Source organism: Syzygium oleosum, unplaced genomic scaffold (genome assembly GCF_021117445.2).
Source record: "Syzygium oleosum isolate NSW1041296 unplaced genomic scaffold, Sole_v2.1 Sole_v2.15, whole genome shotgun sequence".
Taxonomy (NCBI): Eukaryota; Viridiplantae; Streptophyta; class Magnoliopsida; order Myrtales; family Myrtaceae; genus Syzygium; species Syzygium oleosum.
Genome location: NW_026607499.1, coordinates 6,660,004 through 6,674,150, shown reverse-complemented (window position 1 = coordinate 6,674,150; position 14,147 = coordinate 6,660,004). Strand labels below are relative to the sequence as shown.

The 14,147-nt window shown below is 46.3% G+C and overlaps 3 protein-coding genes across 4 annotated transcripts; 2 read left to right on the top strand and 1 right to left on the bottom strand.

Moving 5' to 3' along the window:
• Positions 1–2,873: 2,873 nt before the first annotated feature.
• On the bottom strand, positions 2,874–5,164 carry LOC115675537 (reticulon-like protein B3). The gene is made up of 5 exons (XM_030598251.2): positions 4,782–5,164; positions 3,831–4,011; positions 3,601–3,742; positions 3,384–3,453; positions 2,874–3,306 (listed from the first exon to the last, which is right to left on the bottom strand). Exons 1-5 carry the CDS (start codon positions 5,008–5,010, stop codon positions 3,134–3,136), a joined length of 795 nt encoding a protein of 264 aa, XP_030454111.1. The 5' UTR covers positions 5,011–5,164; the 3' UTR covers positions 2,874–3,133.
• A 1,336-nt stretch (positions 5,165–6,500) lies between these two features.
• LOC115675538 (uncharacterized) lies at positions 6,501–9,391 on the top strand. Its single transcript, XM_030598252.2, has 3 exons — positions 6,501–6,964; positions 7,787–7,916; positions 8,884–9,391. The coding sequence occupies exons 1-3, from the start codon at positions 6,539–6,541 to the stop codon at positions 9,099–9,101; spliced, it is 774 nt and encodes a 257-aa protein (XP_030454112.1). The 5' UTR covers positions 6,501–6,538; the 3' UTR covers positions 9,102–9,391.
• Positions 9,392–9,476: 85 nt separating this feature from the next.
• Positions 9,477–13,956, top strand: LOC115675411 (glycosyl hydrolase 5 family protein-like). 2 transcript variants are annotated; one of them, XM_056318284.1, is made up of 4 exons: positions 9,477–10,126; positions 10,522–11,088; positions 12,433–13,027; positions 13,325–13,956. In XM_056318284.1, the coding sequence occupies exons 1-4, from the start codon at positions 10,124–10,126 to the stop codon at positions 13,747–13,749; spliced, it is 1,590 nt and encodes a 529-aa protein (XP_056174259.1). In that variant the 5' UTR covers positions 9,477–10,123; the 3' UTR covers positions 13,750–13,956. The 2 variants fall into 2 exon arrangements, with proteins under 2 accessions (XP_056174259.1, XP_030453903.2); XM_030598043.2 differs by lacking the exon at positions 9,477–10,126 and having other exon boundaries at positions 10,195–11,088.
• Positions 13,957–14,147: the final 191 nt, after the last annotated feature.

The window sequence follows — 14,147 nt, the reverse complement described above, 5'->3', positions numbered from 1 at the left end:
TGCTGACCAACCACCTCAAGCGGCATTGCCTTGGGTTGTGCAATCTCAGATTACGTTGCCTGGGGTCGAACGATCCCTAGTTGGCTTAAACTAAGGGTGATCGGTTCCAGAGTGGCCTCGAACCTATTTTGTCATAACTGGTGGTTCCAGTTTTTGGAATTTGGAAATTACCATGTTTGTCTTTGAACCTATTTTGGAACCTACTTTGCTTTTCCGGTCCGATTCTAGGGTCTACTCAAAACCTGTTTTTTTTTTTTTTTTGTTTCGTTTGCTGGTTTCATTTTTTCCAACAAAGGAATTGGAGGCTAGTACCCTTTTGAAGGCGAAACCAAGTAACTCAATCCCTTATCTTTCTCGGACAACGTCACTCGAACCTCTCGCCTCTCTATGTTGAATTCAACCTGTGGATGGCCGCCACATTGTCCAAACAAGGTATGTACTGGCTCCATCCCTCATGCTCTCCGGGCAAAGCTCGTACTTCTGAACCTAAACCCCAATCTTCTCACTCCCCGTCCCTTCATTCTTAGTCACATTATTCGTCCCCTTGTCCACAAACTCCGGATCAAACTCCCCTATCTCGAAATCGTCAATCATTGTCCCATTCTCGTCGACGATCCCGAACCTCGTGATCGCCGGCGGAGGTGAAGGAGGAGATGCGGCTGCGGTCCCCTCCTACAACAGCGGACTAGGCGGTGGCAGGAGGGCTAGAGTTTGGTTATGAGGTATGAGGGAGGAGACGTCAAAGGATTTGTTGAAATTCCGGGAGAGAGCGACGGAGGGAGGCCTCTGATGAGGTGCGGAGGAGGAGGAGGAGCAGATGAGCTGGCCATAGCCGTCGGACTCAGACCAGTGCTTGCCCAAGTAGAAGAAGATGAACGAGATAGAGGCGGACGCCAAGACCTTGATGATTAAGGGGGCGTTTGGCAACTTGTCAAATAGTAAAAATTTCTATTCTTTTGTTTTCAGAATTATTTTGGGAAGAGAAATCCGTTTGTTAAAACTTTTGTGCCCGGACACAAATTTGCAAAAAATTGTTCTCAGGATCAGTTTTGAAACAGAATCAAGAAGCAAAAAAAAGTAGCTTTTTGATTCTGGAACAATTTTTCCATTTCCGATTCTTCTTGGTTTTCTTCTTTCTATTTTATTTATTCTTCATCTTCTTCCCGCCCAGCTGCCGACAACCGTCCATCGGCGCCCGGCCACCGGCCAGGGCCGGCGAGGGCGATCCTTGCCGTCCCCTCCCCCAACGATGGCGAGGTCGGCCCTTGCCGCCCCCGGCGACGGCGAGGTCGGCCTCGCCAGATCTAGGCGAGGTCAAGCCTCGCCCAGCCAAGGTGAGGCTCAACCTCGTCGTGATCCGGCGAGGTCAACCTCACCGTTGCGGGGGGTGGCGACGGCAAGGTCGGCCTCGCCTTGACCGGGCAAGGCTCGACCTCTCCGTGATCTGGCGAGATCGACCTCGCCGTCACCGGGGGTGGCGACGACAAGGTTGGCCTCGCCTTGGCCGGGTGAGGCTCGACCTTGCCGTGATCTGGCGAGGCCGACCTCGCCGTCGCGACCGGCAAGGCCAGCAACGAGGGTCGTGACGCCCTCACCGGCCCTGGCCTGTTGCCGGTTCGTCGGCACCGGCCCTGGCCTGTTGCGCCAGTGATCGGCCATGGCCAAGGAAAAAAAAGAAAGAAATATTAAAAAATTCAAAATATTATTAATAAAAAGAAATTTTGTGTAGTTACCAAACACATTTCTATTCTTTTTTTATTCTAAGAATAGAAATTTTGGGCAGTTACCAAACGCCTTCAAATGCTTAGAAATTGTTCCTAAGCACGGAATAAAAAAGAATCATTTCTGAGCAAATCTGTTCCCGGGCACAGAATGATTGCCATGCGCAGCCTAAGCTTGATGTAGGATAGGCTCGCGCGAAGAGAAAGGGATTGAAAGAGAGAGAGAGAGAGAGAGAGAGGCGCGGCCACTGAGCTTAGTAAGCTAGTGTTTTTTTTTTCAACACAAGCTACAAACCGTTTTCAAAATCAGTCTAGTTGGTCCGGTTCCCGAGTGGATCGTTCACTTGGAACTGGATAGATTCCAACCGATTCCCACGAAATGAAACCGATTTCTGAACCTATTTTTCGGATGGTCCGATTTAGTTCGCAAGTAAACCCGGTCCAGTTGGACATCGCTAGCTCAAACTTCGCTCATTCTAATCGGATGGAAAGATCCTTATCGCACAACGAATTCAATGCGGGCCGTTTTCCTACTTTTTTATCAAGTCAAAGGAGCAGCCCGCGAGGACAACCAAGTTATTTCTTAGTTGCTAAGTCCATGAAAACTGCCACCAGCCGCAGTATCATCGTTTCCGTTTTCTTTAAGAGCTTTGTTCTACTCAAAGCTTTATTAGTAGACTACGAGAAAGTCGCTCTTTCGGCAACTTCTTTGCAAGTCCGTTAAAGTTGACCGCTCAACCGGCCCATTCCACGGACAAATCGCACGACACCGGAAGCTGTCATCTAACAATGTCTTCGTCAACTTTCCATTCACGATGAGCATTCATCCTCCCAATTAAATACCGAGAACCGACCCAGACAGGGACCTCAAATTATAATCTGTCTAGCAGCAATTCAAAAACAAATCCTCCTTGAGGATCACGGGAAATTACAGAGCAGTCAGCGCAGCAACTTACGCAAAATCACGGCAAAGTTTTCCACCGCCATCGTTTTCGTTACCATGACCTGTCCTTCAGCAGGAATATAAAAGCATAACTAGACCTCTTCCGCCTCCTGGAAGTCGCATTTTGGAGATTTCATGCTTTACTAAAACGCATTTGATTATGTTACCAATTCGACTTTTATATTGGCCCACAATAGTCCAACAAGCGCTAAGCCAAACTAACGACTATTTCTCCATAAAAGTAAATTCAACCGATGTACAATGCATTGACCATATGACCCCTAAAGCTTATAAACCCATAAGCAGCAGCATAACCTAGTGTAAATAGTGCCATTTCAGGTGAACCCAAAGACTCGGAGAAACAAAAGATGAAGACTGGGTTCTAGACAATAAATATAAATTTCACAGAGCATGGACAGAACACCAAAGCTACCAAATTCTTTCATTAAAAGACATGGGCCAGCCAGATTCAAGCCACCTTGTTCTTATCCTTCAACGGCCCCCTTGGGATCTTACTCAAGACCTTGGTGTCGAAGACAGCATACTGCTTCTTGAGTTCACCCATTGCCCTCTCCGCAAATGGATCGACCTTGTCCTCATGCTTCTCGTACAGCACAGGCACAGTGTGCAGCAATACAAAGACTGTTCACACAATAGAAACGTTTAGCATGAGCACCTGCTATTTATAACCGGTCGATTGCCCAAGTCCAGTCACTTACCTATGTAGAACAAGGTTAAGAAGTTGCACCACTTGCCCACGATTGACAATAGCCACAAGCCCGCAATCACCTAATTCATCATCAAATTCGCGACCATCGGTAAAACCCAGAATCAAAAAGACAAACACCGAGATATATCGCTTCAGATTAAACAAAAACCAAGGGTATTGAAAATCATTTCCGTTCACATCATCACTGAAACGAGAAAAGAACTTACTAATAAGAACTTCTTAAGATCTTTTCCAGATGCAATATCCCTCAATACAGAGAACGCCCGGTTTATCTCAAGTCTCAGTACAGATGCAAATTGTAAGACTGGCTCCTCTGGAATAGACACTTCAGGTATGCGCGGTGGGGTCCTAAACAAGGGCAAACAAAAAAACTATTACGCATGTCAAATTCAGTCCTTTCGCAAAAGTTCACAACTTTTACTTCTCAAAAACTTACTTGTGGATAAATGTGTGCGCATTAGACCACAAGAACAGGACCGCCAGAGCGAGAATCAAGCAGTGGGAAACCAAAGTTAGCAGGTGGTATTCCGCCAACTCGAACAGAGCCCATATCACAGTCGCAACACCCAGCGCGCCAGCTGATACCTTCTTGTTCCTCCATAGGAACACGTCAGCCGCTGTTGTGCCAGACGAATCAAACAAACTCTGTTCAGTATGCATTACAAATATACAGGTCCAAGATTTCTTTCCCTGCTATTACCAAAACATCTTCCCATTATGGCAATTATGAAATCTCACTTGTTAGTAACTACCACCGGTATCAAGTGATTAACTTTTCCATTTAAAAAGAAAATTAGCATCTGCGAAAAAAACTACGGTAGCTCGGAAACCTACCGAGATGAATAAAGCATCTGCCTACTACAATCACTCTGTTCAAGTACGGCCAAACCAAAGATCAACACTCTCTCTACCATACTAGCTATCAGAAATGAAGTAGATCCAGGTCCCCACTCCCTCAGCAACTCAGTAGAGAAGAACTAAAACAAATACTATGGAGAAAAGCATCTGCACAATCAGATTCGGAAGAATAACAGGAAATCATTTAACTATCTGAAACGCTTTGATCAAATCTGATGCATACACCACAAGGCAGACAGCGCGAATTTAAAATAATCGGCCGAAAGGGATCGAGAAGCAGCAAATCAACCGCGAAAGCGACAAAATCCCTATGCACGCTGAGCCAGTTGATACCTCGAAATCTCTATAATTTAACGCATAGATTAACAAGCAAAAGGAGGCATAAAAGCAGATACCGCGCCGCGTTCGGATCTTAGATTCACATTTCGATTGCGCAGAAGAGGACAATCGAAGCCGGAAGATAACAAAAGAAGAACAGAGAAAACGGCGACAAAATCAAACGAAACGATACGAACATCGCTCCACTTACGCTTGCCACCGCCGAGGACCTTGTGCACGGGCTGCTCCCTCCCGAAGAGGCGGAAGACCTTGGGCGGCGGCGGCGACGGCGGCGCCTTGCCCTGGGCCTTCGCCGCCTCCAACGGCTTGTCGTCGTCGGAATCGGACGGCGAGGACGAACCGCCGCCGCCGCCGCGGATCTTCTCGGAGATCTTGTCCAGCAGCGACTCGCCGCCCTTCGCCTCCTCGTGATCGGCCATCGGAATCAGGCAGAGGTCCCCCCACCCCGGGAACGAAAATCACCGCACCAAACCCTAATCCCCTCCGACGCACTTCGACAACGCCTACCGAGTCGGGAAAGCTTCCTCCTTGCCGAAACTCTCTCTCACTCTCTCTCTCTCTCTCTCCAGAAACAACGCAGAATACGAAGCGCAGGACAAAGTGGCCCCCCCCCCCCCCCCCGGTATATAACAGAGCCGATCTCGACCGTCGATTTGGGAAGACGGATCCGGGCCGTTGGTTCGAGCTTATTGGATCGGAACGAGAAAAAGGAGCAGGTGGCAGATGCGGGGTAGTTTTGAAATCAGAGGGCGGAGGATCGAACGGGCGCCGTGCACACCGAGTGTACGAATGACGCGATCGCCCCCTCCACCAGATGCTCGACACGTGGATCGGCTTCTCGCGATGCGTGGGGCCCGGCGATCTAGTGGCCGATATGATATATTGGAAATTGATATTTTCTCCCGTTTTATTTTATTCCTTTCGGTATGTTTCCGGGTGGATCGCATGACATAAAGTGGGGGGCGCAAGGAAATCGTAGCCTTTAGCGGCTAAGAAAAATAGGGAAAAAGAAATAATTAATTATTTGTTGAACCTTTTTTTTTTTTTTCGGAAAATTGCATTAAATGGGACGGCAATGCGTCTGTGGACCAGAATCTTCCCGGGGAGACGTGGCCTACACGACGAAATATTCAGTATTCTTTTAACCTATCTCGCTTTGCTCTTTCCTTTCGGGGCCCTTAGATTCTGCCCCCGCCGACACAACCTGGGATCAGGACCGGACCGTCCGTCGGCTGGTTCGATTTCATCGCCGGACTGCACTCGCTTTTCTAACGCAAGACATAAATGATAATCTATCGCATAACAATTTATACGTAGTATCATGCGATCGTATTTCGTCACTTTATGGAGATGTACAGTGGTTTGATTTCCAAATTTTGAAGACGCGACCAAAAACAAAAAGTGATAATCGGATTTTCCTTGATTTCAAATTGGCCCTATTGATGCCAATAGGTATCCCAGCCCGAATGGTAAAGGTATTGGGGGGTGGGGAGGCTATTATGATAGGTGCAGAGTTGGACTCCTCTGCGAAAAGTTAGAACAAAAATGAGAGAGAGAGAGAAGAGCTATAGAGATAGGTCAGACCCAAAAAAAAAAAGTTGTCTCGAGTGACGAGTCTCTTTTCGGCACCGGTTGATTCGAGTTTAGAATTCAAAGCTTGACAAAAAGGGGGCCTGACCGGCACGGTTCGACATGCCACGGGCCTGGTCTGGGCCTGGCCCGACCGCTTTTATCTCTTTGTGGCCCAAAAGGCCCGTTGTGACACCGTACTTCCTCATTAAAAAAAGCCCATGCTTCAAGTGGGCCCGGCCCATATTGTTTCAATCGAACGGCCCACAATGATCACAAACCCTCCCCAGAACCCTCTGAGCCATCGTCTTCTCCATCGCTCCACCATTTCTTTCTCTCTGTCATTCTCTCGCGCAGGCTTACGCAACGAGGCCAAGCATGTTCCTCTGTCGCTCCGTGCTCGCCAAGTCCCTCCGCCTCCGCCACCGCCGCTACACGCAGCCGGCCTCCGCGCTCGCCGCCGCCGCCCTCGACGAGCCCCCCTCCTTCGCGTACCTCGAGGGGCTCCCCAGGCCCGACCCGAAGCACGACGAGACCATCCTCGCGATCCCGCGCGCCGCCGCGGGCACGAGCTCCTCCGCGAAGGAGCGGAAGCAGGGGCGCGTCCCGAGCATCGTCTTCGAGCAGGAGGACGGCCAGCACGGGGGCAACAAGCGGCTCATCTCCGTGAGGGCCAACCAGATCAGGAAGCTCGTCAACCACCTCGGCTACTCCTTCTTCCTCTCCCGGCTCTTCGACCTGGAGGTCCGGGCGGAGTTCGAGTCCGACGAGGTCGTTGAGAAGGTCCGGGTCTTGCCGAGGAAGGTCAGGCTTTTTTTCCTTTTTTAAGCTTTTGGGTTGCCGAGGAAGTGTGTTTGTGTAAAATGTACGTGGAATTTAATTGAAATTCAGTTGACATTCGTTCACTTTGCTTTTTTTTTTTGGCTAGGCTGTTAGTGGGAAATGCGGTCTGAAGAGTGTGGATATTTAAGTGAGATTCAGTTGTTGATGTGTTTTCGTAGTATTTGTTGGTTTCAGATTAAGAATTAGCAAAGTTGGAGAAGAAGGTAGTTGTTTGTTCTGCTTAGGATGATCACTAGTGGAAGTCTTGATGCTTTCTGAGAAATTTCAGGGCAACTAGAATTATAAGATTAGTTTGACATTGACGTTGGAAGGGAAGAGAAAAGAAGCTGGTGATCCTCTAATGTGCTGTCCTGTTCAGAATGACCTAAAGTAATTAGAGCCCTCTTGGTTGAATGCAGAATGAGCAATCACCTGTAGATTGACGACCAATTTCATGTTCTTTTGACAATCAAGGCTTTTCTGCATTCTTTGGGGTTTGAATGTTACAGTTGGAGCTCAAATAGCAGTTCTCTGGTTAAACACTAAATTATTTAGTGAGTTATATCACCAAAAGTCGTGCATTCAATTTTCAATAGTTGTGGTATCTAGATAATGTTTCATTCATTGATTTATTTCTATTTGAGTGATTATCAAGTTCATTTTCTCTCTTTTGGTGTGTTATTGCCCATTTTAGTGTTGGATTGCATTACCTTGGCAAATTGTTCACGATGCTAGAAAAGAGATAACAAATAGTATTTCATTCAATCAAACCTCTGAATTCCTTCTTTTTCGTCATTGTGTCAGCTTCATCTGCACTCAGGTACAGAAGCACCTCTAAATGTAACCTTCATCAGAGCCCCCTCACATGCTCTATTGAAGGTTGAAGTCCCTCTCATATACAGAGGAGACGATGTATGTCCCGGGCTAAGGAAAGGTATGATGTGATAAATTCAATCTGAAGCTGAATTGGCAATGCCATGATGTGAATTGTGATAATGTCTCGGCTGATCATACGTGTATACTTGCTGGCATCTGAACTCTTCTCATCGATCGATTCTTTCTATAAAAGTTGTTTAATATGCATTGCATGAATGATGTTTGAACTTATTTAAATAGAATATGATTCTTGAACTGTTGTGGTGTATGCACTTTAACTCGATAACCATGGGCAGTCAATAGAATCAATGACTTATGTGGAGCTTTTGTGATGTTCTGTTTATCCAAAAATAAAAAGTCCTAGGAAGGGCACCTTGGTTGTTGTCCAGAAGATGAACTTCCATCTTGCACGGAATCTTAGTTTCTCGTCGGGAAGTAGTTATGGATCCTAAAGTCCCTATTATGTGATACAGCTATATGTTGAACAGAGGTGCTAGCTAATTTTTTTCTGTCAAATCCATCTATGGTTTCTAAAGGTTGCTGTCCTTGAAAGCATAATTGGAATGGAATTCAGTAACTTCTGTATTAAGGATGGGAGTGGTTAGCTACTGATAAACATTGCTTACGTAAGTGCTATAATTGAGTAAGCAAGCTGCACTGCTTACTTCTTGGAGACATAGTTTGATATTTTGTGTTCTTCTCATGTCCACGAGTTGATTAAGGCTCAATATTATCTTAAGGTTAGCAGTGATGGCGAGACCTGCCACAAAATGGTGATTTTTATGTGGCTTAGAAATTTTTTTATATTTTCTACAATGTTAAACTGTAATCAGAACCGTTTAATTGGTTTCTAGTATTTTTCTACACTGGTAATAGTTAGCTCACTTATTTCAGTTAATTGTCATATGAAATCAGCATCCAATATTTGAGTTGGATAAGTTCATGTTGTGGATTGTTTTGTTTCCATTGTTCATGACCCTGGTGCTGGTCGGTCAAAGTGTTAATTCCCCTAATGATTTCTACAGGTGCTTCTTTAAATACCATTAAGAGGAAAGTTAAGTACCTGTGCCCCGCAGACATAATCCCTCCGTATATTGATGTGGACTTGAGCGAGTTGGATGTTGGCCAGAAGTTGGTGATGGGAGATCTCAAGGTTCACCCTGCTTTGAAGCTTCTTCAGTCGAAAGATGAGCCTGTCTGTAAAATCATGGGAGCCAGAGTCTCTGACCAGAGGAGAAAATAAGCTCTTCTTAATTCGGATTCTTCTCAGCTACATATGATAGAGCATGGTCCCCCTCAGTTTCAGCGATGCACTGTTCAGCATGCATAGATGGATTTTTGGCCCAGCAACATGATTTTCTTCGTAGTACAAAGTTTTTGATGGAGATGGAAGAGTGCAAGGTATCTAGAAGTAGATTGGGGAATGCTGTTCACTGACGTTATTGGTGAAGTTGCAAAATTTGGGATTGTCTTAGCTGAATTGGTTGGGATGATCAGTTGAATTGGAGAAATAAAACTGTCACATTTTGTCTACCTTGGATGCATATGTTTTGTGTAATCCGCAGTATGGCAGCTATCTTAGATTAGCTGCTCTGAGTTTTACTTTGTTTTGACGACTTTGTGGCGTTTTGGTACAAAGATGTTCAACATGCTGCCCTTGCAGGCCATTGATTTTCCATTTTCATATGACGGCAAGTGATATAATTAGTTTTCTCTGCTTTTGGAAAATCTGCTTGTTAAGCACAACCTACTGATGAATGACTTGGTGAAGACCTTTATAAAAATTGAGTGGCTTCTGGTCTGTCTTCATTTTCTTTCAGAATCTTCAGTTAATTTTCCATTTTCAGTACGACAGCTAGTGATATAACTTTTCTTCTCTGCTTTTTGGAAAATCTGCATGTTAGGCACAACTCACTGATGAATGACATAGTGAAGACCTTTGGAAAAAATTGAGTGGCTTCTGGTCTTACTTAGTGATCTGTCCAAATCTTCAGTTCCAAGCTGTTTGGCAAATTCATCCACTACTTTTATGCTTGCGGCCGGCATTATAATCTCTTGAGTGCTTGTGTTCATTGCATGGCTTGTAAAGTTATGTCGGCACAACGTACTTGGATGGCTTTCCTTGGAGTCAACTGTAAGCTCGGATGGTAACAGTAGCAATAGCAACTTTGCACTTCTTAGATGCTAATGCTGGTAGCAATTGGTCTTCTGTGTTCACCAACTACGCAAGCTCCAAATTGCACAGGTTGCCCTCATTAAATGTAAATGGTGAGTGTTTTGACTGCTGACACCATTCATTGCCCTTTTGTTCCACGAGTTATTACTATTAGGATGCTTAGTGTTCATGACTCCACGTATTTCTATGGTAGAGCAACATTCGTATGTATTGCTCAAGAAAGGGAATGTCTCTGCCTAAAATTACTAGTCGTGTACAATCAAATATCCAAAAAGATGAATTTATTTTGTCGGGACACTTCGTGAGGATAACATGTGATCTATGGCTACAAGAGCCTCCCTGCTATATATATGGTCGTAGGTCTTCTGTGTCGATTGAGCATCAACGTTTGACATTGCACTTCTCGTTGATTTTCTAAGACATATATTTGAGTCCAAGCTATAGCGCTCTCTCCCCCAACATTAAAATGCGAGTATCATCTTCGCAGGCCGCTCTCATCCTCTATCTCCTCCTAGTTCTCTTCATAAACTCTACTTCTCCGCTCCCGCTCTCGACCGATGGAAGATGGATCGTCGATGCGACCACGGGGCGGCGCGTGAAGCTCGCGTGTGTCAACTGGGCCGCCCACCTGGAGCCGATGCTCGCGGAGGGCCTCGACAAGAAGCCCCTGGGCGACATCGTAGCCAAGATCAGGAGGCTGCGGTTCAACTGCGTGCGCCTCACGTGGGCCACCCACATGTTCACTCAGCCGGGCCACGGCGAGCGGCCCGTCGAGGAGACCCTCGACGCCCTCGGGCTGGCGAAGGCCAAGGGCGGGGTGGCCCGGAACAACCCACTTGTGCTGAACATGACGCACGTGGAGGCGTACGACGCCGTCGTGGACGAGCTCGGGAAGCGAGGCGTGATGGTGGTGCTGGACAACCACGTGAGCAAGCCCAAGTGGTGCTGCCCTTATGACGATGGGAACGGCTTCTTCGGAGACGAATATTTCGATCCCGAAGAGTGGCTGAGAGGGCTCGTCGCGGTGGCCGGGCGCTTCAACGGGAAGAGCCAGGTGCGTCGCTAACGAAACCACCACCGTCTAGCGACGGATTACATCAACTATACAATACATAGAACTGGACTAACAATGGAACTACTGATAGTGACATTTTTGGTCGGGAATCAATTATGGAACTCATATCACGACAGCCAACATCAGTGAGACGAAAAAGAAAGCCGGTTTTCTGAAATTATTCATACGAGAATTCATTGTTTTAAAACGAGACAGTCGTGTTCTTGCACTTATAGCATGCACTCTCGTAGTCACTGCGTCGGTATTGCCGTCGCAAAAAAAAAACAGAAGAAAATTCAAAGGAAACGGGAATAAGATGGAGTTACTCCTATCCATATTGATTTCCACATATTTGTCTGTCTGTCATTTTTCCTCCGAATGATGTCTCTTGCGTAATGGGGGACCGCCTAAAAGATTGGACGGTTCGGGCGTGCGACGCCGAACGTTGTCCCACCGTTCAATTTGTCAACTATGGTACCACCTATGAGGCTATGAGTCCACAGCTAGAGACAGAGAGAGAGACAGAGAGAGAGACAGAGGGATATGCTGCACAAATTGACAAAGCGTGCATGAGTTAAGCTGCACGCACCACTTCACCAAAAAAAGTTGAAGTAACACTCGCATCAAAGCCCAAAATGGTTCAACTTTAAACCGGGTAACACTTCACGTTCGAAGAATCGCACTGTTCCAACTAGATTTCCATTTGGAGCTTGTTTGTTTGGGGAAAATTTCGTGATTAAAAGAAAAAAACTTTTTGTTTTTCCCCTTTTAGGTTAGGGAACTCGTTTTCCAAACTTTAAACACATATTTTATTTGATGATAAATGCCTTTCCGTCGATTCATCATTTTCAGCAAACCAAATACGTGAAAGTGTAAAAAACTAATTTGTGGAATATTCTTTCACTCAAACAAACACACCTCAAGCTTGTTGTTTTTCATTGTATAGAAAACGTTTTTTATATATCGGTTAGTTTTCCATTACCCAAATATCCGATAGTCAAAAAACAATTTCCTTCTAACGAATGAACCCTTAAAATTGTTTTCCTCCACAAGAAAGCAATCTTGACTGTCCTTTTTTTTTTGGGGGGGGGGGGAAGGGAAGCGTCTGAATTTACTTTCATGTTCTTCTCGTGCTTTAATATCCATTATCAGGTTCATATAATAGCTTAACGGGATCCAAATTAACCACGTTTTGGTACTCGGGTACGGGTACGATGTGCCGATGATTTAGGCTGCATACATGGTTTTTAAAGCATGTGAAGAGAAAGGTTGCGAAATTGTGTCATTCTCTAACTCTAACTCTTTGCCGTGTGATCGCTTTTCCTCTTTATTTTTCAATTTTAGGTGGTGGGAATGAGCATGCGAAATGAACTCCGCGGTTCCCGTCAAAACGAGCACGACTGGTACCAGTACGTTCGCACTGGAGCGACCAAGGTTCACAAGGCCAACCCCAATGTGCTGGTCATCGTCTCGGGCCTGAGTTGGGCCTCCGATCTCGGCTTCCTGCAGAAGAGGCCCATGGGCCTGAACTTGGACCGCAGGCTGGTCTACGAAGCCCACTGGTACTCGTTCAGCGGGGACCGGAAGATCTGGGAGGTCCAGCCTGTGGACCGGGTCTGCGCTGACGCTGTGCAGAGGATGGACGACCAAGCCGGGTTCCTCGTGAGCGGCCCCGACGCGGCCCCGCTGTTCTTGGGAGAGTTCGGGTTTGACCAGAGCGGGAAAAGCCTGGCCGACGATCGGTTCCTGAGCTGCTTCATGGGATACGCCGCGGGGAGGGACCTGGACTGGGCCCTGTGGGTATTGCAGGGGAGCTATTACTATCGGGAAGGGGTCGCCGGGCCCGAAGAGACCTTCGGGGTGCTCGATTTCAATTGGGATGGGCTCCGCTACCCAAAGTTTAAGGAGAGATTTCAGATGGTGCAGACGATGAGTCAAGGTAAGGTTTCTCGCTTAAATAGTTAAAATGGATTATGGACCTTTTATTTGTACGGTGTGCCATTCGACGTCTCAACAAATCTCCAATGTTTATTTATAAAATAGATGTTAATTAGCGATTGAGATATGTCGGCACATTGAGTGGAGCAAAGATAAAGCATTTTCTTAAATGTACTTGAGACTCTTTAGTTTCTTCTCTAGCTATGGTGGCACTTGACAATCGATTCGTATTCCATTTAGGCACTTATTGTATAGAAACGTACCTATTTAGTTAACATTGTTAACTCTATTTGGGCAGACCCAAGCTCCAATTCATCTATGTCCTACATTATGTACCACCCGCAGAGTGGCCACTGCATCCGAGCAAATAACAACCACGAGATCGGCGCGACTGAGTGCCGCTGGAGCAGGTGGAGCCACGACCGAGATGGTGGCCCAATCAGGCTAGTGGGCACTCCTCTCTGCCTCAAAGCCCTTGGCGACGGGCTCGTGGCAACACTTTCCGATGACTGCTCGAGCCGGCAAAGCGCTTGGAGATCAATCTCCAATTCGAAGCTTCACGTAGCTGCCATGGACGAACATGGGAATCGCCTCTGCTTGGAGAAGAAGTCGAACGAATCTTCAGTGGTTTTGACCAGGAAGTGTATCTGTGTGGATGATGATTCTGGGTGCATGGAGAATCCACAGGGCCAGTGGTTCAAGTTTGTGCCCACCAACACATGATCACTAACCAGAGGAACTGGGGGAGGTTCTCGAAATGGGGTTGACAATGATTGGCTTCGATCGATGCATGCGTAGCATTTCGTACGTTATATGATAAGAAAGCTCCATCTTTATGTGAAATACAATGGGGCCCTAGTTAATAAGTTCTCCAGAATAATCCTCAACAAAGAATTCCTCGAGAAGGAGAAAAGATCCACCTTACAGACAGCCTTGTTCATCGTTATGTTCAACAAGAAAAAAGATTGAGAAAGTCGGGAAAGAGACTAAGAATGTCGCCCACTTTGTTCCTCAAAAGAGTGCTAGTGGCAGAATAAACGCCAACTTCTATTTGCCATCACTATCATGATGATCATATTCACCTTGATACATCATACATCCCTATAATTGTGGAAAAAATT